At 32.3% G+C, this 24,609-nt stretch overlaps 1 protein-coding gene across 2 annotated transcripts in view; it reads right to left on the bottom strand.

Moving 5' to 3' along the window:
* The window catches only part of FSTL5 (follistatin like 5), a 648,108-nt gene that overhangs the window by 50,985 nt on the left and 572,514 nt on the right, over positions 1 to 24,609 (bottom strand). For both annotated transcript variants that reach the window (XM_049770233.1, XM_049770234.1), the window contains exon 14: positions 16,504 to 16,628. In XM_049770233.1, the coding sequence (XP_049626190.1) occupies positions 16,504 to 16,628 (125 nt within the window). The remainder of the gene's footprint in view (positions 1 to 16,503; positions 16,629 to 24,609) is intronic.

Here is a 24,609-nt window from a genome sequence, read left to right as displayed (position 1 = left end):
AAATGCAAATCTTACTATGTTATTCTTCTGATCAGAATACTTCAGTGGCTCATCATTATTTGTTTAAATGATGGCTAAGTACTAGACTATAACCTCTGCAGCTCCCAACTTTTGTGAGATATAATACTATATGTGAAAGTAATTTTATATTTCCGACATTCCAGTTCTTGCCACAAGTCAGATATTCAATATCCTCTTTGTTCTTAATCTTTTTCATATATTCTTCCTTTATAGCAAATCCTTGTCATCATTCATCCACACCACCCCATTTCCTGTGAAAGTGACTCTCTGAAATGTCTCTTTCACAGAGTAATCTCACCAACTCCCCGAGAAATACAGCAAGTCCTTAAGTAATTTATTTTCATAGTTAGCGATAATATTCCTTTATGATAAAAAACACAGTATGACCTTTTCAAAAGAGAGATTGTTATGAGATATAATTATATTTGTATAAATGTTTAAAATTCTGCTTCTATAAAAATAGTTTTATTTATAAAAATGCACTTAGAGAAATGTGAGGGGTAAATAAGTGATAGACATCAGATTTCAAGAGAGAACATGAGCTGCTTCTGATGAGAGAAAGTTTAAGAGTAATTTAAACTAGTCCCATTTGTTTATCTTTGCTTCCACTTGCTTGGCCAGTAGTATTTCTTCCTTGAAGATGTTCTAAGCAATAATGCCATGTATTGTTCTCTCTATATTTTCCTCTACGTACCTTATGATTTCAAGTCTAATATAAAAGACTTTAGTTCATTTTTATTTGACTTTTGTACACAGTATAAAAGAGGTCTGAGTTCACCTTTTTGGTATGAAACTGACTGATTTTCCCAACTCTATTTGTTGAAGGGCTTTTGTTGCTACAATTTGTTTTTGTTGTTGTTGTTGTTGTTGTTGTTGCTTTGTATACCCACTGGCGCTCAGGGAATACTCCTGGCTCTGAGCTCAGAAATCGCTCCTGGCAGGCATGGGAGATTATATGGGATGCCAGGGATCTAACCCCCATTTGTCCTGAGTCAGCCACGTGAAAAGCCCTAACACTGTGCTATCACTTTAACCCTTTGCTCCAATTTGTATTTTTTGCTCCTTTATCAAAGTTAGACTGATAATACACCTGAGAGGCAGACTCAGACATTACAGTCTATTCTATTAATCTGAGGGTCTCTCTTTATTCCAGTACCATGCTGTTTTAATGACTACTTCCTTAGAATACAGTTTGAAGTTGGGTAAAGTGATGTTCCCATATTCTTTTCCCTAAAGATTTAGATCAGGGGTCTTCAAACTATAGCCCGCGGGCCACATATTGTATTTATTTTCATTTTGTTTCTTCACTTCTAAATAAGATATATGCAGTGTGCATAGAAATTTGTTCATAATTTTTGTTTTTAATATAACCTGGCCCTCCAACAGTCTGAAGGACAGTGAACTGGTCCCCTGTTTAAAAAGTTTGAAGACCCCTGTTTTAGATATTCATGAAAGTTTATTATTCTATATGAAGGTCAGGATTATTTGATCTATTTCATTGAAAAATGTCATGGGTAGCCTTATAGAAATTGCAACAAATCCATTATGCTTTGGGAAATATTGCCATTTTAATAATGTTAATCCTCCCAATCCATAAGCAGGGTATAAGTTACCATTTCCTCTTATATTTTATTTTTGAATCAGTGATTTGTAGTTTTGTTTGTATATTACATATTTAATATATTTTATTCCAAGATACGTGATTTTCTGAATGATAATTTTGAATGGGATGATTTGTTTTTAAAAATTTCTTAATTCTCTTTCATTATTTGTATAAAGAAAAGCCATGGATATTTGCAATTAGTTTTGAAGCTTGTCACTTTACAAATATACTGTTTATATAAGCATATTTGTAGAGATGTTAGTATATTCTAATATTAGTGTCATGTAATCTTCAAAAAGGAAGAGCATGACTTCTTCCTATCCTATTTAGATGCCATTGATATATTTTTTTTGCCTAATTGTTATGCAAGTACTTCCAGCATTTTATTAAATAGACTGGACAAATGGAGAGCGGACAAGCTTATCTTGTGCCAGATTTTAAAGGAAAGGCTTCTGGTTTTTTCCCTTGTGTATAATGTTTGCAGTGGCCTTTTGGTAAATGGATTTGACTATACTAAGGAAAGCTCCCTCATTTCTCTTATTATTGAGTTTTTAACTTGAAGTGTGCAGATCTTTGCATCTATTGCTATGATCATGTGATATTTATATTTTATTTATATGTTGTATTATATGAATTGATTTGTATGCATTAAACCATCCTGCATTGTCAATATCAATCCTACTTGATCATGGTGCATGAACTTCTTACTAAATTTTAGATTCTATATGCTAGTATTTAGTTGAGAATAGTTGTATCTGTGTATATCAAAGATAAAAGTTCTGAATCTCAAAGGAAATTGTGACAAGGATACAAAGACTACTCATTATGGAGGAACATATATTCCTAATACACATCTGATAAGGGGTTAGTTAGTATCTAAGAAATATAAGGCACTGGGAGAGCATAGTAAGGAAAAATAATTAAATCATTCAAAAATGAGAATAGGAAATGAACACATATCTCCTCAAAGAAGTAGAGATGACCAAAAGATACAAGGGAAATTAATCCACATCACTCATCACCAGAGGAGTGCAAATCAAAACAACAATGAGATATCAGCCACATCACAGATACTGGCACATATCACAAAGAACAAGAACAATCAGTCCTAGTGAGGATATGGGGAGAAAGGGACTCTCATTTACTGCTGTTGGGAATGTTGGCTGTTCTAGTCTTTCTGGAAAAAATATAGATATTTCTCAATAAAATCAGAAATTAGCTTGTATAATGCCTAGCAATCATTTTAGGCTCCTAGGAATACAACCTAGGAGCCAAACAACATAATGCCAAAATGTCTCTCTGCATTCCTATTCACTATAGAGTATAGAAATACAAATAGAGCACTATTCACAATAGAGTATAGAAACTACCCAAGTGCCTGAGAACAGCTGAGTGGATAAAAATTCTATGGAATATTTATATAATGGAATACTACACAGCTGTTAGGAATAATGAAGTAATGGAATCTGATTATACGTGGATGAATATGTAGTGTGTTGAGTGAAATGAACCAGAGGGAAAGGAATAGACATAGAATAATCACACTCATTTGTGCTCTATACAAAAAAAATAGTCTGGTAATAATATTTTGAGACAATGGAGATTGGTGTGAAGAGAACAAGCCTGTGGTAGGAAGCTTGCAATAAATAAATGGGAGAGTTTAATTAAAGCAGAGAAGGAACCAGCACAACAATTATAGTTATAAATGATCACACTGTACAAGAACTTGTTGTTCAAATGAAATAAAGTGATATGCATGATACCCCTTCAGTAACAGTATAACAAACCAGTGTCTAAAAAGTAAAATAAAGAGAGAAAGAGAAAGAGAGAGAATATAAATGTCCAGAATACAGGCAAGAGAGAGAACAGTGGGATTAGCAGGAGGGAAAGTGGAAAAAATGGTGGCAGGATATGTGCACTGGTGAAGGGTTTTGCACATTGTATGTATTATTAAACTCAATCATGAACAACTTCCTAACAGTTGAAAAAGATAAAACCCAACTGTATTATGAACAACTTTGTAATCACAATTTATAAAAAATTCTAATAAAAATGTTTAAAAAGTAATATTAGTATTCTCAAAATCATATATGAACAAAACAAAATTGAATAGCATGATAAAATTAATTTAATACATTTTTATATTTATAATGATTTTAATATAGAAAACATCACTGAATATATCATTACCTTCCATGAGGTAAAAGAAAAGGGAAATAACAAAGGAAATATTTTGTAGGATAGAAAATAGTCATGGGGCCAGATATATGGCCAACCTGGATTTGATATGCAGCACCTCAAATGATCCCCCAAACCCTATAATAGATTTACAATAAATAGTCAGTTCTATAGGATCAGATGATTGCAAAAATGGTCATCCATACTAATTATAAAAAGGTACTCATTACTAGCACCACTAAGTTTTTTATTGTAGTTTATTTTTAAAATGAAAAACACAAGTAAGGGGGGGAGGGAAAAAAAAGAAAAACACAAGTAAAATTCAAGTAATTTTTATGAAAAAATACCCAGTTAAATTTACAGTAATTTTCCAAAATGGAAGTAAACAAGATAACACAGAGGTTAAGATGCTTGCTTTGCATGTGATTTGCTGTAAATTTTCTCTACAGACTACATTCCCTCAAGCACTTCCTCAAGCAATCCCTAAACACAGCATCACCAGGAATAATCTGATCAAAGAATAAGAAGTTAACCTTTCGCACAGCAGCGCCTGATCCACAAATCTCATCTCGAAGAACAAATTAAATATTCTAAAATGTTCTACTAATATTTATTATTAATGTATGTGCTTTTTCCGCAGATAAAGTAATTTACTTAGTAGTGTTTCTCAGTCAAGTCACAGCATGAGTGCTTCATTCAAAGAAGAGTGATATGATAGTATAATTATATTTATAGCTATATATATATTAATAAAAATAACATTTTTATTAAAACAAAAATTTAATGATTCATAACTTGTGATACCATAATAAAATAGATTACCTTCCTTCATGAAAATAATATATGTGCCCATTAAAAATAAAAACAATCAGATATCCTCCGTATAAATGACTCTTTTGATTGTTTTATAAGTTTAGGACTCCTTGAGAGATAATACAGTGTGTAGGTTGTTTGCTTTGCATGTGACTGAGTCATATTTGGACAACGAACTCCATATGGGACCCTGAATACATGGGATCCCTAAGCACAGGGGTAAGCCCAAAATATTGCTAGGCATGACAAAATGAGAATTTTAAGAATTTTATGCTTAACTCTATATAATACATTTTAATCTATTAGTACATTTATTACATAAATGCAATAATAAAATTAAATTGATAAGGAAATGATTTTTGAGAAATTTTGAGAAATGTGTTACATTTGCATATTAACTTTTACTCATTTATACACTAATTGTTATGAGTCTTTTTTTTTTTGGTTTTGGGGTCGCACCCGGCAATGCTCTGGGGTTATTCCTGGCTTTACGCTCAGAATTTGCTCCTGGCAGGCTCGGGGGACCATATGAGATGCCGAGATTCTAACCACCGTCCTTGTGCATGCAGGTAAATGCCTTACCTCCATGCTATCTCCTCGCCCCATTATGAGTCCTTTTTACTATTCTAACAAGAGAATCAAGAAATCTATACCATAATGTAATTTACTCATTTAGCACAAAATAATTTTGATTTACTATGCAACAATACCCAAAATCATGTGTAACTGGAAAATAGTAACTAGAAAATTTTTATCTATAAATACCACAGCTGTTTCCAAAAGGAAATGCTTGGTCCAAATGGATGGTCCTGCATTTTCCTGAATAGTTTGATGAGTTAGTGTAAGTTCCTCTGAGAAAAGAAGCAAGAGCTATTTTACTTTGTATAATAAAACTCAAGAGGCAGATCTGTGATGTAGAGTGTTTCTAAATTACATGTTATTAGTGCTCCATTGATTTTCTCAATAAAAATGGTGTAGAATGACTCTATTTGGAGTTATTATTAAATCCTTGTCTATTAATAATACTCATGCAAATTTTTCTTCAGATAGCAAAAAATCTATATGATAAATACAGCTCCCTCTTTAAATCCACACTTCTTTTCTCATAAAAGAAAAATATTACACAGCTAATTTGGGTTAATAATCTAGAAAAATAGTCTATCAACTAGAAGTCTATTTGTTTCATCTACTTCAGACACTAGATCATTCCTTATAAGGCTCAAATAGTGCAGAATTCTATTAATGGCTTCCAAGCCAGGTTAATAGAAAAATTTTCTAACTCATGTAATGATGAAGAAAATCACCAAACTCTTGGCTCAAGAACACACTTCCCAACCCAAAATTTTACACTTAATGTGGAGATTGCAGGAATAAGCTACAGAAGGTGGAAAGTACTGCTGAAAATAAAAGGACTCTAAAGCAAAAGAGGGGAAATGATTATAGAACATAGTTTAAAGACTACATGTACAAAGATTGCACACATACTTAGAACTAAGAAAAATGAACAAATATAGAAGTATTCAAGCATCCACATAAAAGTTTTAGAAAATTCAAATCAATGATGAATATATATGCATTTAAAAATGCATATATACATTTAAAAATCTATAAACTGAGGCCAAAGCAATAATACAAAGGTTAGAGAATTTTCCTTGTACACAGTCAATCTGAGTTCGATCCCTGGCATACCAAATGGTCCTCTGACCCCACCAGGAGTGGTTTGAGGGCAGAGGGCAGAAAGAGTCTCTGAGTAGCTCTGGGTATAACACACACACACACACACACAATGACACACACAATTCTATTAACCTACTTGGTTACAAATAATTAAATAATTATAAATAAATAATTGATGCAAGCATTTTTCTCTTGTGACAAAAGTGTGAAAATAGTGAATTCTAAAAAAAGTTAGGATTCCAAGTGATAAAAAAGCTTAACAAGGTGTAGTAGGTGAACTGGGTTTTAAGAAATAAAAAGTGAAAGTATTATGAGTCAGTTTATAACTTTAAAAATGAGCTATTTAGTATTAGATTAGAGTCAAAAGAAGAGCAAAGTCTGGCTTCTGTTATATTTTAAATAATTATAAATTATTATATATTTTAGTTTATTTTTCTGTGGGAAACTATGAATAAAATTATTACAAATGAAAGTAATAATTATAATGTTTAAGCTATTTAAGATCAATTTTAAGTTATATTGTTGCTTATTATTCTCCTGCTGTATTTATCATTTTTGCTTGTCTTTTCTTAAATATATTGAATACTTGCTATTTTCAGTGTCTGGCATGCTAGAAATTCAGTACAGAGGATAGTAGTGTTAAAAGTATTTATCCATACTCCTGGACCTCTCATGAACCAAGTTAAAAGTGTAAAATTTCCTTGATATATGGCTAGTCATATATCATATATATATATATATATATATATAAAATTTTGCTTAGCCATTTGATAAAGTTGATAAAATATGGGAAGAAGTGATATACTTTAACTTTTTTACTTTCATAGAAAGTTTGCTTTTCCCATTGAGAACTTTAAGGAAACATAAATCAACTCAATCTCTTCTTAATCATTTCCTTGCTCTAATTTATATCAAAAAGGTAAAGCTAGAGACCTTTCAATAGTGCAGATTGGTTTCTGCTGTTCATCTGTTTTATTGTATTTTTGTCTTTTATCTCTGAAGGTGGTGTTATAGCCATTGCCTGTTCATAGAAATAGCATAAACCATTACCCTTGCCTACTATATTTGACAGAAAGCCTGTTCATTACATTTTTAGTATTCATTTGACTTTGGAGAGACCCCAAAACTATCTTGAAATAATCTGGCATTTCCAAATTGAAGAATAATGTAAGGCCCTCTTTTTATGAAATTTCTTTTTTTTTTTTTTTGGAATTCTACTTTACACAATTTAATAATAACAATCTTTTGGTGTCTGTTAGGGAATTTAGAACTATCACAATAAATATTTTAGAATACTATGCTTGTTTGCTTCTTTTTTTTTGTTGTTACTGTTTGGTTTGGTTTTTTGACCACTCCCAGATGTGCTCTGGGGTTACTCCTGGCTTTTCATTCTGGAATCACTTTTGACGGGCTTGGGAGACTGGACTGTCTGGGATGCTGGAGATCAAATCTGGGCTGTCAGCATGCAAAGCAAATGCCTGATCCACTACTATTGCTCTGATCTCTGCTTGCTCTTTTTGATTAACACATCAAGACTGGATAACATGAAAATTAACTATGTAATTTTAGGGTTTTGTTTTGGTTTTGGGTCACACCTGGTGGTGCTCAGGGGTTATTCCTGGCTTTGCATTCAGAAATAGCTTCTGTCAGGCTTGGGGGACAACATGGGATGCCTGGAAGCTAACTGGGGTCTGCCCTGTGATGGCAGCATGCAAGACAAACACCTCACCACTGTGCTATCTCTCCGGTCCCATTTTCAGGATATTATATAATTTACCTTTATTTAAATATTTATTATAATGCTAAAAAAATCAAGAGTGCTGTGGTTCTGGAACAATGATAGTCTCAAAAATATGAGACAGCTTTTCAAAAAGAATCTAGGTGTATAAATTGCAGCAAGAAAAACATCTTCAAAAATGGTGCTTGGAAAAGTCCTTAGTCAAAAGTCAAATAGAAAGAGGGAAGTAAAAAAAAAATTGGGTACCCATTTTATACAATTCATAAAATTGAATAAATAATTTTATATTAGTGTCAAATTTATTAATTATGCCTAGGAAACCACAGAAAGATCTCTATCTTTATATCATATAGATTAGAGAGCCTTTCCAGTGATTTAATACATAAACAAAAGGGAGTAATAATAAGTAAATGTGATTATATCAAATTAAGTCATTTCTGTAATAAAAGCAATACAATGAATTGATTAATAAGTTAGACAATGACCTAGGAAAAATTTGACTAGCAAACATTCAAGAACAACCAATATTTATAATTTAAAAGTACTTTTTCTAAGGAAAGAGAGCTGAACAAAACATTTCCATTTAAAAATATACATGGAGGGGCTGGAGAGATAGCATGGAGGTAAGGCAAACGCCTTGCATGCAGAAGGTCGGTGGTTTGAATCCCGGCATTCCATATGGTCCCCTGAACCTGCCAGGAATGATTTCTGAGCATCAGGCCAGGAGTAACCCCTGAGCACTGCTGGGTGTGACCCAAAAAACAAAAATAAAACAAAACAAAAAAGATACATGGATATTAAATGTGGGAAAATGGATATTAAATGGGGAAAAATGTGTTCCTTTATACATTTCCCCAGAGAAATGAACATCAAAACAACTTTAAGCTATCAGCTCACACTAGTTAGACTGGCATTTATCAAGAGTTAGAAATGGCCTGTGCTGGCAGATAGGGGTAAGAACCCTCAATTATAAAAATCTCATAATTTTCTGTCTCTATGGAAAACAGTATGTTGACTGCAAAGAAAATTAAGAATTGAGATTACACCTTTCATTAAATACATCATGTAAAATAAGGCCCTAGAACTATAAGCATTAAAGCAATGTTATGACATGATTTTACTCACTCAATACAAATTGTAAGTTAGAACATACTTGATTAAAAACATTGAATTATTTTTATTTATAATATTAAATAGATACAATCGATTCTTGTTTCAGTTGTACAGATATTTTTATCTTAAAATTTAAAAATTTTACTGAATAGGATATTTTTGCATAGAAGATAAAATGTAATTTTAGGTAAGAAATTTATTCATCTCAAGTCATCATATTTTTTCACTGCATGATCTATTTAACTTTAAAACTGACTCATTATTTATTAAGTTCTTGCATAGTTCTGATAATTTTTTTCAAAAGACTATATTAACTGTAACGTTAAATATGTAAATGAGAGTTTGGTTAATAAACATTGGCATATGTATGGTATATGTATGCTATATGACATTTTTTCCTCAAATATTGCCATCTACTCAAAAAGTGATGAAGTATGTCTTTATTAAAAGTCACTTTTTTTTCGTTTTTGTTTTTTGGGCCACACCTTGTGATACTCAGCGGTTACTCCTGGCTATGTGCTCAGAAATAGCTCAGAATTAGCGCTCAGAAAAAGTTATATAGCTTTTTTTATTAAATATACAATAGTTATATTTTTCATAAATTAATAACATAAGACATAATCATTATCATTAAGAACAGTAACCAAATAGTTAATGATATAAATCAATATTATTCAAGAAGCACAAAATATCATGCCACTAATTAAATACTAATTTAAATTTTACTTTAAGAAACTGAGGACAATTAGCCAAATCACACTTGGATTTATTGAAAATAGGAATAGGAAGAATAGTATACAATTAGTAGGGCCTTTTGCCTTGCATGTGGCCAACCAAAATTCTATCCCTGACATCTCCTACTGTCCTCCAAATATAACCGGGGATAATTCCTGAGTGCAAGCCAAGAATAACATATGAGCAACACCTAGTGTGGCATCCAAACAAAACAAAATACAAAAAAGCCCCCCCAAACCCGAAAACAATTCACTTTACTCTTATTAGCCTCTTAAGAATGAGCTAAGGACCTGAGTGGTAAAGCAGGGGTAAGGGGGGTAAGGGTGATTGCCTTGAACGCGGCTGACCCAGGACAGACCTTGGTTCGATCCCCTCGCATCTCTTATTGTCCCCAAAGCCAGGAGCTATTTCTGAGCGCATAGCCAGGAGTAACCCCTGAGTGTCACCCAGGTGTGCCCCCCCAAAAAAATGAGCTTTTAATAAAGACATACTTCATCACTTTTTGAGGTTCAATGAGTAGATGGCAATATTTGGGGGGGAAATGCCATATAGCATATTCTTGCACTTTTAATTAGTTTAGTTTAGCTAAACTAAATTGTATTTACATTTGAAATACATATCTATTGTTAGATTTTTAGAGTACATATCTGTATGTCTTAAAGAAATGTTGCATTTGGGCTGAATTTATTTGTGCTGTCATCAAAACAAGGACTACTGAAGTAAGAGTTATGGCAGATATATAGCATGATATAGTCATCAGAGCTTAACAGTTTGAGTTATTTTTATTTGTATCAAATGTAATGAGGAATTAAAGTGTCTAGTTATTCTCATTCTAGGCCTCAAGTGATCAGCATATTATGAAGAAGAAAGAAGTAAAAGAAGTCTTTAAACTATTTTATACACATATGTGTGTGTGTGTGTGTGTGTGTGTGTGTGTGTGTGTGTGTGAATATTTCCCCCACAGAACCCAGGAGAGTATTTAAGAATCTAATTATTTTATTTTTTCTTACATTTTTATGGCAACAAGTATTTTACAAGAATATCAATCTAGAAAAGAATGCATATATTTTAAGGGTGTATTGCTACTCTACTCACCTTTAAAAAGCCATGTCCATTTATCATAGTCACTCAGAAATTGCATAAGATTACTTAGCGTAAGGCTTCGAGACTTCAAATGTCTATTGCTAGTTTAGGCTGTCATGTGTGCTTCTGACCACAGGTGACCCTTCTCATCCCATAGTTAATTTTGTGTATAAACATAGAGTTTAGAATATAAGTTTACTGACATTTCAAATTCATTACAAAAGAGTATAACTAAGGAAGAGCCAGATAAAGAAATTTACAGGTCTGGAACTGGGAGTGGAAGTTATAATCTTCTAAACACATATTATATTATAATAGCTTTTAGTCCTGTCCTTAGGTGCTGAAAGTCACTTTACTCACATTACATAATATAGACTGATGATCACACTTAGGGAATCTATAGACTTTGGCAGCTTGAACCACAAGTACATAAAAGCAAATATATTTAAGAATTATTTTTGTTCATTTGTATAATTCAAATATAGCAATGGGGGATTGAATGATTTAAGTTATCTGATTTTAAGAAAACAAAATTAATATTTAATTAAAAAATTATTTTAGAATCAGTTTTATAATAATTACAGACTTCAAAGTGACTAAGTAGAATGGCATTTTTTAATTCCATAATTAATTTTGTTTCATTTTTTATACTATACTAAAGATTGAATATTTAAATGTCAATTTTAAATTATGCTATGTATAAAGATTAAAATTATCTGTGAGGTGGTAGTACATTCTGCATGTAAATATGAAAAAGAATTAATTTATATTATCATGCCTTTTTTAATGCCTGTATAAAGATTATAGGGGTGACAAATGAGATTTGAGAAGTTAATATGCAGTAGATATTAAAACAATGAATGAGAAATCATCAAATAAGCTCTTTTAAATTTTTTAAATTCATTTCTTCAAATAATTTATTTTCAGTATTTGAAAACTAAACATGGGATCTGTAATAGATTTGATTCAATCTGATTCAAAGCAAACAAACTAAATTCAAAACAATTTCCAAGTTCCAAGATCCTCAGAATGTATGACTCAAAAAATATAAGAATAAGAAGATAGTTTTATTAAATATTTTGTACTGTTTTATTTGTTTAGAAGCCATAACTAGCAGTGCTCAATAATTAGTACTGGTTCTTTGCTCAGAAATCTCTCTTGTTGGTTTTGGGACCAAATGAAGTACTAGAAACTGTACCTAGAACAGCCCAGTGCAATGTAAATGCCCTTCTATGTTATAAATAATCTGATACACTTATTATTATTATTATTATTTCTTAAAGCTTTTATGCATGACTAGTTATGAATAAAAAGTGCTGAAGTAGTAAACAATAATATGAACATAAAATATTTTGCTCTGGATTAAAAGAGAACAGTAAAATTGCATTTTAAGCTTTATGATGATATTCTTAAGATTCCTCAATTAGATGTTTAATCTTGATACAATTAAATAAAAACCATGTGATAAAATTATGTATATCTAGCACATCCTGAGTAAAGATAAAAATCATGCTGCTTCCCTTTCTTGTTTTCTTTTTTGTTTGTTTGATTTTGGGCCATACCCTGGGATGCTCAGAGGTTACTCCTGGCTCTGCATACAGAAATCATTCCTGGTTTGGAGGACATATGGGACATGTGCTAGGCAAACACCCATCCACCAAGCCATTGCACCAGCCTCTTCTTGTTTTCTTACAATAAACTTAATGATATCTAGTCAAGCAGACATTGGATATATATATATATATATATATATATATATATATATATATATATATATATATATATTACTTGAAATTAATTGGTACTATAGAAAAGAAAATCAAAGTAGGGTTGTATGGGGTTAGAAGAAAAGGGTTTTACTAATTCAGCACAAATTAAGTTTCAGAATTTTCTGCCTAGCATAGAAATCTCTACAAAGCCAAGCAAATAATTTTCACATGGCAAATAATTTAATGAAATATATCTAAAATATTTTAAACTAATTTCAAATTATCATAAGCACAATTGAGTAAAAGATCAATCTTAGTAACGCATATTTAAGCCTATGCCAAATATTGTTAGAGGTACAATACATGGAGTTTGTAGGAGAAATTACCATATATATTCCACAGGTATTTTTATATGAAACATATTTTCATTATGTATAAAATGATTTACATATTTAGCAGTTTAATTTTGGAATGCATGCTAATGTTCACTCTTACCATTGAATTTAGTAACAGGAATAATTACTTTGAAATGCAATAGGAATTTTGATGCTCAGCTCTGTTCATTAAAATGGAACTCTATACTTGGTAAAAATTGCTGTAATTGAATCTAGAACTCTTTCAAGTATTCGGAAAATTTATGAACTTCATTATATCTCCTTAAAGGAAATATATCATTTAAATATATTCTCAAACATAACTTCTAGTATATCTTATTAATATGAAGGAGCAACAAAAATAAAGTTTTCCTTATAATTGTGCATATTTTGGATGCTATTCTAGTGATCATTAGTGCTCACTCTGTCTCTGTAGTAATTATTAAGATCTTTTATATATAGTATTTATGGTATACAAAGATAAACCCTTGCTCTTGCAAACTAAGCAGTGAAACAATTTACTAGTTATGAGGGAAAAAAACTTTCCATGCATCAAATCATATGTTATTAACATTATTAGTAGAAAATAAGATGGAGATTTCCCTAATAATTATATTAATTGTAATTTTTGAAACTAAAAAAGAGAGGCCAGAGTTATAGCACACTGGTAGGGTGTTCGCCTTGATTGCTGCTGACCAGAGACTAACCCAATTTCCATTCCCAGCATCCCATATTGTCCCCTGAGCCTGCCAGGAGCAATTTCTGAGTGCAGACTGGGAGAAAACCCTGGTGCTGCCAGGTGTACCCCCCAAATAAAATAAAATAAAATAAAACAAAATAAAATATGCTTAAAAATAAAAATAAGCAAAGAATGCTGTAATATTTTTATGTCATATACTATTTAATACTAATAACACTATTTAATACTATCATACTATACAATGGTAGTATATAATAGTATGATATTATGAAATACAGCAATAGGCAATAGAAAAATGTAGCTAAAATGTTATGTACTTAGCTATTTATTAACAATATTGCATCTAAAACTTAAAACTAACAAAGAGATATCTATTTATTTATTTTGGAATTTTGGCCACACCCAGCAGTGCTCAGGGGTTACTCCTGGCTCTGCACTTAGAAATCACTCCTGGTAGGCCTCGGGGACCTTATGGGATGCTGAGAATCAAATCTGGGTTCATCCTGGGTTGGCATGTTCAAAGCAAACACCCTAGGGCTATGCTATTACTCTGGCCACATGGTATATTTATTAAGTGATATCTTAATCTTGTAAAATATAAGTATTAAAATTTGATATAATATTTAGGTTTCATTTGATTTGGTATCAATTTTAGTTTATTGCTTTAATCAGTCCTCAATTACTATAGTTTTTGCTGTGACAAAAATAAACAATTTTAGTGAAATATATGCTACCTGTTTTCTATCAAAGTATTCAATAGTTTTTACTTACTTTATATTTACTTACTTTATATTTTATACACATATGACTGGCACTTTATAACCAGTATTTTTAGGATAATACTATCTTAATATATATTTACTCCCTTAAAATAGATAGCAGTACAAAGAAGCATTTTTTATGATTTCTTGACATATGTTATAATTATTATTAGTTAATTCCCTTTCTATATTTTGTACAGCAAATGTTGTACTTTTTCCCAAATTTTGCTATTTCAACTTTGAGATGATATACATAGTTTCAAGGGTTTGTCACACCTTGTGGTGCTCAGAATTAAGTTTCCAATTCCATGCTCTGGAGTTCCTGTTGTTGTTCAGAAGATGATGCTGAGCAGAATCAAACACTAGCCTCCCAAATGTAAAGCATAATCTAAATCTCTGAAGCTGTCTCCCAAGATCACATAAATTTTATTCTATTACAGGGCTAGATAATCAAATAATAGTTCATTGTAAAATGAATCTCACACAACTCATCTCCAACCTCAGGTGGTGAATGAGTCTGAATCATGGTTTCACATGAAATAATCCAAATCAGGCTGAGGGTGAAATGTTTGTAATCTGGCAGTCTTCTACCTCATATGGAGAGAAGCTGCCTGCCAGAACTGCCATTTTTATTGAGTACAGAGACCAGTAAGGCAGTAAGGACAGATAGTTTAGGCTATCTTGAGCCAGTCCCACCCAAGTTAACATGTAAGACAATCTCTATTTTGGGATAAATCCAAGTTGTAAATAAACATCCAAAGGAACCAGGGATGATCTTTGTTATATGTAAACAAAGGTGTAACCTAACAGCTCATATTGGATATCTGCAGTACTTCTCAGAATTCACATAAGATACAGAACAAAATTAAATAATTCTAATCAATATTAAGCACTAAATGGCACGCAAATAGCTCTTAATGCTTCAATGAATTCATAATAAAATCATTGTGCTTCAAATGATACTTTCCCCTATAAGCATTTAAATCACTTGTAGGAAATGTTTTGAATGATATAATTAGTGTTATTTTATTTTAGTTATTTCATTTTGGGTTACACTCAGCAGTGTCTAGGGTTTACTTCTAGCTCTGTGCTCAGGGATCACTCTTGGTGGGCTCCAAGGGACATATCATGTAATGGGAATTAAATTTTGTTGGTCACAGCAAGGCATGTGCACTAACTGCTGTACTCCCACTGTGGCCTCAGTAGTTATTTTATTATTACTTCATAAACATACACATAGTTATAATATACTGGCTAAATTCTCAAAGTACACACATCAAAAATTTCAAATTAAGAATACATACAAGTACATATTAATTTCCATATGGGAAAATGGTTCAGTACATTATTATAATATGTTGAGTAATTGGGGTCAGAGATAGGGCTTCAAGTAAGACTTCTGTTTTGCAAATCACTAATCTGGGTTTGATCTTCAGCAGCACATAGATTTATCTGAGTTCCACCATTGCAGAGTGCACAGCCAGAAATAAGACTTAAGCACATCCAGGTGTAGCCCCCAACAAATCAGAAAAATTTCTAGAAAAACTGACAAATCATGCCAAGTTCAAATTTCCCTTCATTTGACAAGTTATTTAATCACTTAAATAATTTATGTTTCAGATATTCCAGCACTTTACAAAAGCATAATTAGAAAATTTGCAAAAGCATAACCTTCTAATTAAACTTTATAATTTTACTTTTTTATCAGATATAAAGTTGCATTGGTAAAGGGGTATGTGTGCATTTTATGGCTGAAACCCAACAACAAACATGTGTGTATAATCATGCTGCTTAAATAAGTAAATTATTATTTACAAAAGGAAATAAAAAAGAAGTTGTATATTGAGAAATCTCCAAGTTTTAGTATTCGTAAGTAGATCAAGTCAAGTCATATGCATTTATATGTGATTTTGTTTCAACTCTGAAATTATTTTAAAATTTTACTATAATGTAATATAAAATAAAAATCTAAAAGTGCTAATGCATCTTAGTACTTACCTAACATGAGTAATGATCAGTGTTGTTGTGGGGATGAAAAAATCGTCCACTCGATCAAATTGCTTTCCCACAGGTTGTGTGTGGATGGTGTGATGAGGCATGTTTCCACTAGCCTGTGTTATTACCTAGAGAGAGAACATTACATTCTGATTTTTTGCATTGTCTTCACTTAATATTATGAGCTTTAAAATCTTATTGATATATTAAATCTAGAACTAAAAACTCCAAAATAGACCATACGAGACATTTAGCTTAAAGACATTCTGCAGATAAAACCATGTTTTAAAACATTTTTCTTCCTAAAAATTGAGAAAAACTAATGTCAGTAAGATGTAATTAGTATTATTTCTAATTCTTCAAGTTAGTTACCTTTTTTGGAATAACATTCTTTTTTAATGATTTTTATTCTGACCAATGTGAATTACGAATCTTTCACAGTAATATTTAAGGTACATAGTGACATTGAATTAGAGGTATTCCCACCATCAGTGTTGTCCTCCTTCCACTCCAGTTCCCAGCATCCCCCTCTTTTTTGCCCCCTCTTTGGCCTGCTACGGATAATTGCTCCCCTATGTGCACAGCTTGTTGTAGATTGGGTATCAATTCTGTTGTCGTTGACTTTGGGTTTGGTGTTTAAGTCTGATCATTAATTGCCTTTTAAAAACTTTAGCAGTTGATACAAGAAAAAAAAATCACAATGTTTGCACTGTTTTATTTCTCATGTCCAAGTGCTCTAATTCTTTCTTCAGATTTTCCATGCTCCAATTTTCTACTACTCCTCTGAGAACAACCATTGTGTTATTTACTTTTAAAGTGCTCACCTGTCATTGTTTATCAGTTTTAAATTCTTTCTCCACCTGGCAATCAAATTATACTCGTTAATCACTGAGGCTGTTTTAAATAGATTTCACCTTCCTTAAAGCTCTTTTGTTTTATTATGACAGCAGTAAATAACATTATCATTTTATTTTTTGGGTCACAGACAACATTGTCACATTTACTAAAACAGATAAACAGGCACAATAAGATATGCTACAATAAAAAACCAAGAATCCAAATAAATAAAATAAAATAAAACAAAAAGAAAGTATCAGCAGCATATTGTTTTAAAAATAACTTTTCTTCTATATTATATATAAATATCCTTTTATATTTCCAGAGTGATCTGGCAGAATATCTATGGTCAGTTTTAGTCAAGGTACTTTTGTTTGTTTTATGTTTGTTTCTTCAAACTAAAGGACCTAATACCTTGATTTCTTTTCTTTCATAATTGACTTCACTTAATAGAATTAATTTTATGGTTCCAGATATCTGAAAACACTACATGCCAAGAGAACCTTAAAAGAAAATATTTTAAAATGATCGAAAAAAATCACATTTATTTTTATTAGCAAAGATCTATATATTGTTAGCATTGGATCTGAGTTATTCATAATAGAAATTATAAGACTAATAAAAATCAAAAAGTAAAAGCGAAAAAAAAATGTTCTTTATTTTTTATCATATAAAAATATAGAGCTCTGGAGCCAGAGAGATGGCAGGGAGGTAGAGCGTTTGCCTTTCATGCAGAAGGACGGTGGTTTGAATCCTGGTGTCCCATATGGTCCTCTGAGCCTGCCAGGAGGGATTTCTGAGCCTAGAGCCAGGAGTAGCCCCTGAGAGCTGCCAGATGTTTCCCCTCCCCCAAAAAAAATGGAAAAAAAGGAAAGAAATATAGAGCTCTAAAAATCTTACTATATGATCTAGTATTAGTAATACATGTTGTACCACCTAACTGCAAAAATCACCTTTACTGAGAATATAAGTCAATATGTGTAGTAAATAAGTTGTCAATATCCAATTTAATACTCAAACAGTGCTGTAATGTATGTACTATATTCCTAACTGATTGGTCTAAAAAGACTCATTTAATACCAAAAAATTTACAGAGCTTCTTTTATACTTGGCAAAGTCATAGGTTACAACAATTATTATGCCATTTCTCCAGTTCAATTCTTTGTAGACTTTATAGACTTTTATAGTTTTAGGTTCTTTTTTCTATCAAAATTGAGCAGGGAGTGGTGGGTTTTCAGATTCAGGGCAGAGCCAACTAACAGAGAACATGTAAATTGATCCATGATGATGCCTAGCCCCAGGACCAAACTTACAAAAGCACCTGTTCACACCTAATGGCATCCTGGTGCAGGTCTATTTACAAGATCTTCCACTAGTCCATAGTTGCTACCCCCTATTGTCACCCCATCTGGTTGGGGCCTACTTCATAGCCAAAAGCAAAATGTAACAACTTTATTCTAAGTGGTTTCCTGGGGATATTTTCTTCTTTAATTATTGTGCATTTGAAAAGACATTACATACAAATTGTAAAACTATGCAGATGACAGATGCATGATTATTAGAACGGCATTTCCTAAATTTCATACAGCATAATGTGTTTTTAAAAGAAGAAAATAAGTAGGATAATCTTTGGGAAGTCATCTGAGAATGCTAATGGGAAAATTGCTGCATTGAATACCTAAAGTTATCAAAGTTTATGAATTTTTTAATTGTAAATATCAAAGAAAAGAATGCATTTCTTCCATAATATGCAAAAATGTACACATTAAGCTCTAATAAGATGAAAACAAAAATATAAAGTTATAAGTAGTACTTTCAGAACTCCGATAAAATGCCTTTGTACTCTCAAGAGTCAATAAGAGCTATTGTAATGTATTTTGTACTAAGGCAAAAAAGTTTTTTGGTAATTTTTAAAACTTGGCATCAATCTCATTTTCTAGTCCAATATTTTAACATTATAGCGATAAATTTATATAATAAAAATACACCTATATTTTTGACGTGGTGGATTTAATTTAGCTACTTTTCTTTACAAACAAATCTTTATTTTTTTGTTTACTTGGGATGTTTTCTACTAACAGTATTAGGCAATTATTATTTGTGATATGTATACTCTTGCTTCATTTTGGCTTTCTCAAAGCTTAGCTTTTGCTATGATCTCAAGGATTACTCCTGGAAAAATTTCTGGCACTAGAAGGGTTCTTAAGATTGAATCAGTTTGTCTGTTTAAAAATCATATGCTCTATCACTGTGCTATCACTCCACCCTTATTTATGAGTATTTTGGCATATCTTACTTTTTTTTTCTAAAAACTAGATAATTGGACATATTTTAAGAATGATGAAAGTTGGGCCCGGAGAGATAGCACAGTGGTGTTTGCCTTGCAAGCAGCCGATCCAGGACCAAAGCTGGTTGGTTTGAATCCCGGTGTCCCATATGGTCCCCAGTGCCTGCCAGGAGCCATTTCTGAGCAGACAGCCAGGAGTAACCCTTGAGCACCGCTGGGTATGGCCCAAAAACCAAAAAAAAAAAAAAAAAAAAAAGAATGATGAAAGTTAAAATGTTTTGAAAATTAGTGGTAGTGTATTGGTCCTGGATATACAGATACATCTCATTTGAGGAAATTAATATATATTATATAATTTATATTAACATATAATCTATTTATAATTAAACTTATAATTATATATCATTTATATTAACATATAATTCATTAATATATATATTAATACTGGGATGTCTCCCAGTATATTAAATACTACTTTCTCTGAGAAGTTCTTTTTTACCATTTGTTATAATAATCTCTCTCAGTGGGAAGAAAGGGTAATAGTCTCAGCAGTCTTAAATAGATATTCCTAATTATACTGTTATCCTATAGTGCAAATATGCTATAATTTCTAGTTATGCAAGTTTCTGACCATATAACACTACTGAGTATTGTATTACACATCAACACTAATCAAGCAACATGAATTAAAAATACCAAGCATAACAGTCAAATCAAAATGGTTTAAATTTCACAATAGCAGATCTGAACCCTAACTTGTACTGAGAAAAAAAAACACAGGTAGAACACTTCATGACACTGAAACTTTGGCCAAGCAATTAGAAGCAATGACAATTGTGACTATATTAAACTAATTTTTTTCACACTGTAAAAGAAACAATGGCTAGAATAAAAATATAACTCATGGGGCCGGAGAGATTGCACAGTGATATAGCATGTTTGCTTTGCATGCGGCTGACCCAGGAGGGACATGGGTATGATCCCCGAAGTCCCATGTGGTCCCCTGAGCCAGGAACGATTTCTTAGTGCATAGCCAGGAGAAACCCCTGAGCGTCACCAGATGTGGTCCCAAAACAAACGAAAATTAATTGAAAAAATATATAACCCAAAAACTGAGAGAAAATATTTGCCCAAAATTTATTTTACAAAAGCTTAATAATACTTAAGATATACGAAGAACCAGTGAACATTATCAAGGATTAAAAAAAATAATAATAAGCCTAATAGGGGACCGGAGCAATAACACAGTGCTAGGTCTTAGCTTTGCACAAGGATGACTAAAGACAAACGTGTCCAATTCCAGGCATCTAATGTGATTCCCCTGCCTGCCAGGAGCAATTTCTGAGTGCAGAGCCAGGAGTAACTCCTAGCACTGCTGGGTGTGACCCCAAACAAACAAACAAACAAACAAAAAAGCCCATTAAAAATGGGGGAAAAGTGCTGAAAACTGAGGCATTCTTGGGAGCAGGAGCAGGCTAAGTTCCTACCCTGTGGTAGCCTCAGCAATTGCACCCACAACTCACAATGATTGCCATGGCAATGGTCCAGCTTCACTGCTCTGCAGGACTGCTAACTCACCAAAATTCCAGGTATGCTGGTATTTGGACTGAAATCTTCAGATTTTTGTTGGAGTGGTTGTGGGTAGCCTTACACCATATTTTTTGCACTTAAGAAGACTCTGTAGTCTCAGACATGTCCTTTACCTATCACTTTGTCAGCCACAGAACTTGGAATCCCTGGACTAAGCAGCCATGTTTGAGACCACAATTCTAAATGTTTTAATACTGACACCCCAGGTAGCAATACACCAAATTAGATGCTATAGTAGCATAGAAGACACCTAAGGTTAGTAAACAGAACCAGTAATAGAATAATCAACTAACAACAACTTAAAAAAACTTTCAGACAATGACATAATGATTCTGTTGTGATATATAATAATATCAAGAATTGTTTTCTTATATTTTAAATATTTTATTATCATTTAGTTGTTTAAAAGCAATTAAATTATTTAGGATAGGAATCCAGGGACAATGGAGGGAACTTTACACTGGTGGTGGGATTGATTTTGGAACAGAGAATGGCAGAAACAAATCTATTGTGAGAAACTATGTAAACCAAGTTGTTTAAATAAAGTAAAAAAAAAAGTTAAATGGGGAAAGAGAACAAAAACTTTGTTGGCAAATATGCAGATGGTCAAAGGTCTACGAAAAATGCTCTATCGCTTATCATCAGGGCTATCTGAATAAAAACATCAAATGAAATATCACCATGCACACATCATGAAAAATAAAAACAAAAAGTGTTGTCATTGGTGTAGGAAAAAGAGCTCTCACAGCTATAGGAATGTAAACTATACAGGTTTTTATTTTAATGGCATCTCAAAATAATCAGGAAGTGAACTTTCATGAATCAGAATTACCACATTTTAGCATCTACCACAAAGATTCAAGAATTCTGTTCAGAAAAGATATTTGAGCCTCCATGTTCATTGCAACAGTGTTCAACAAAACTTTTGGAAAGGATCCATATATTCATAAACAGATGACTGGGTAAAGAAATGATGGTGCAAACACATAGTGGAATACTACTGAGCTAAAAGAGAGAGAGAGAGAGAGAGAGAGGAGAGAGAGAAAGAGAGGGGAGAGAGAGAGAGAGAGGAGAGAGAGAGAGAGGAGAGAGAGAGAGAGAGAGAGAGAGAGAGAGAGAGAGAGAGAGAGAGAGAGAGAGAGAGAGAGAGAGAGAGATACCAGAGTGGTAGCAAGGCGGTAGGAGTTTGCCTTGCATGGGGCTGACCCACACCGACATGGGTTCAATTCTAGGCATCCCATATGGTCTCCTGAGCAAGGAGTGATTTCTGAGCACAGAGCCAGGAGTATGCCTTAAACACGAGGGGGGGGACAGGGAGGGAGAAGAGAAAGAGAGAGAGAGAAGAGAAAGAAGAGAGAGAGGAGAAAGAGAGAGAGAGAAAAGACAAACAGATTTGATCTCCCTCATATGTGGATATAAAGACCTTGTAAGAAAATAAATGGTCAATGACAGATGAGACTGAGATCTAGTTTTTAGCATGGAATTTATCCAAGGGAGGAGAGGGCAGATAGGATGCAGAGAATACATAATATATGAACTTTTACCAGTGCTGTAACATATGAGCTAAACTAAATTAAAATTTAAAATATATAGGGCCAGAGAGATAGCACAGTGCAGTAGGGCATTTGCCCTGCATGCAGTCAAACAAGGGTTCAAATCCCAGCATCCCATGTGGTCCCTCGAGCTTGCCAGGAGCGATATCTGAGTGCAGAATCAGGATTAACTCCTGAGCGCTGCTGGGTGTGACCCAAAAATCAAAGAAAAAAATCTTAAATATATAATCTATTTTATTTCCCTGATTCAGAGAGAAAGCATGTTTATTGTCAGTTCTCTAGTACCCTTCTCTGTCTCTCATGATCACTCTGCCTTCTTCTATTCTACTTACATAGCTCTATCTTCCATGTTTACAGATGAATATATATATTTTATTTTCTATTAAAATATTATTTCATGCACTATTTTAAGAGTACTTCCAAATATACATTTAAATTATCTGTTGTGAGATCTATAACTCCTATCTAACAAATAATTTAAAACATCATTAAATTTAGCATATTGAAAGGCATTCTAAAACTAGAATTTATTATTAAAAGACATGTTGCATGAGGGAAGTTACTTAAAGTTTCTCAAAGCCATTCATGATATCTAAGGAATTTGCCTAACCTATATTATGCAAATGATGCTACACTAGGAAGTTATTTGATTCACATTAACCTGTGTACCAAATGAGAAGGAAGGATTCAAAATTTTTTAATCTCTGCTTGTTTATTAACATAATTATTTCTAATAAAATATTAAAAATCATGCACATTAACTTTTTATCTACCCTAAATTATATTTAAATGCAATGTCTAAAATATCTACACCCTATTAACTATTGAGAAAAGCTTTTTAACAATTGTGCACAATAAATATTTTGTTCTTTGTACTAGCAGATGAACTCTTTTAAAACAGCATTTTGAATCTGAGCAGAAATTTGACTCACTGAACAATAGATTGCAGTGTGTTTTTGTAACAGCATCTATTTATAATTTTTATAGGACTGTAGTCACCCATGTGCTCCATGATTACCTACAGAAAAATATCTAGATGGTGCCAGAGAGGTAGTACAGACGATAGGCATAGTGTTTGCTTTGAGCACATCTGACCAGGATTTGATTCCTGGCAGCTCATGTTTCCTAGAGTACCAAGACTGATTCTTGAGAGAAAACATGGGAGTAAGCCTTCAGCACAGCTGGGTGTGGCAAAATAAATAAATAAATAAATAAATAAATAAATAAATAAAAGAGAGAGAGAAATTGTAAAGAAAAACTACCCAGAAGACCGTTAAAAAGTTATTTTTGCTTAAAATCACAAGTTTAGAGATGCTATTTTTATACTAATAATAAAGTAAACTATATTATAAAATTTTCCATATTTTTAAAGAAATGAAAAAATATGTTCTCAGCTTGTTACTTTGAAATAGTTTATTTCTCAAGATCTATTATTTTTAATTGCATTTAAATACTTGAAATGCTTAAAATACCTTTTAACTATTTAAAAATTTTATTATTCAAATTTTTATTTATTTATTTATTTTATTTAAACACCTTGATTACATACATGATTGTGTTGGGTTTCAGTCATGTAAAGAGCACCACCCATCACCAGTGCAACATTCCCATCACCAATGTCCCAAATCTCCCTCCTCCCCACCCGACCCCGCCTGTACTCTAAACAGGCTCTCCATTTGCTTTTGACAACTGACTACAAATATAAAGACTACATTTAATAGATATACGGAAAATTGGCAAAAGGCAAATAATTTAGAGCTTTGTAAAAAGCAAATTTTTTTTTAATGTTGTGGGAGGAGCTTTATTTCTTTTTTTTTTTTTTTTAATGCATAATTTTTTTTT

Source organism: Suncus etruscus, chromosome 3, assembly GCF_024139225.1.
Source record: "Suncus etruscus isolate mSunEtr1 chromosome 3, mSunEtr1.pri.cur, whole genome shotgun sequence".
Lineage (NCBI taxonomy): Eukaryota > Metazoa > Chordata > Mammalia > Eulipotyphla > Soricidae > Suncus > Suncus etruscus.
This window is presented reverse-complemented; position numbering and strand designations above follow the sequence as displayed.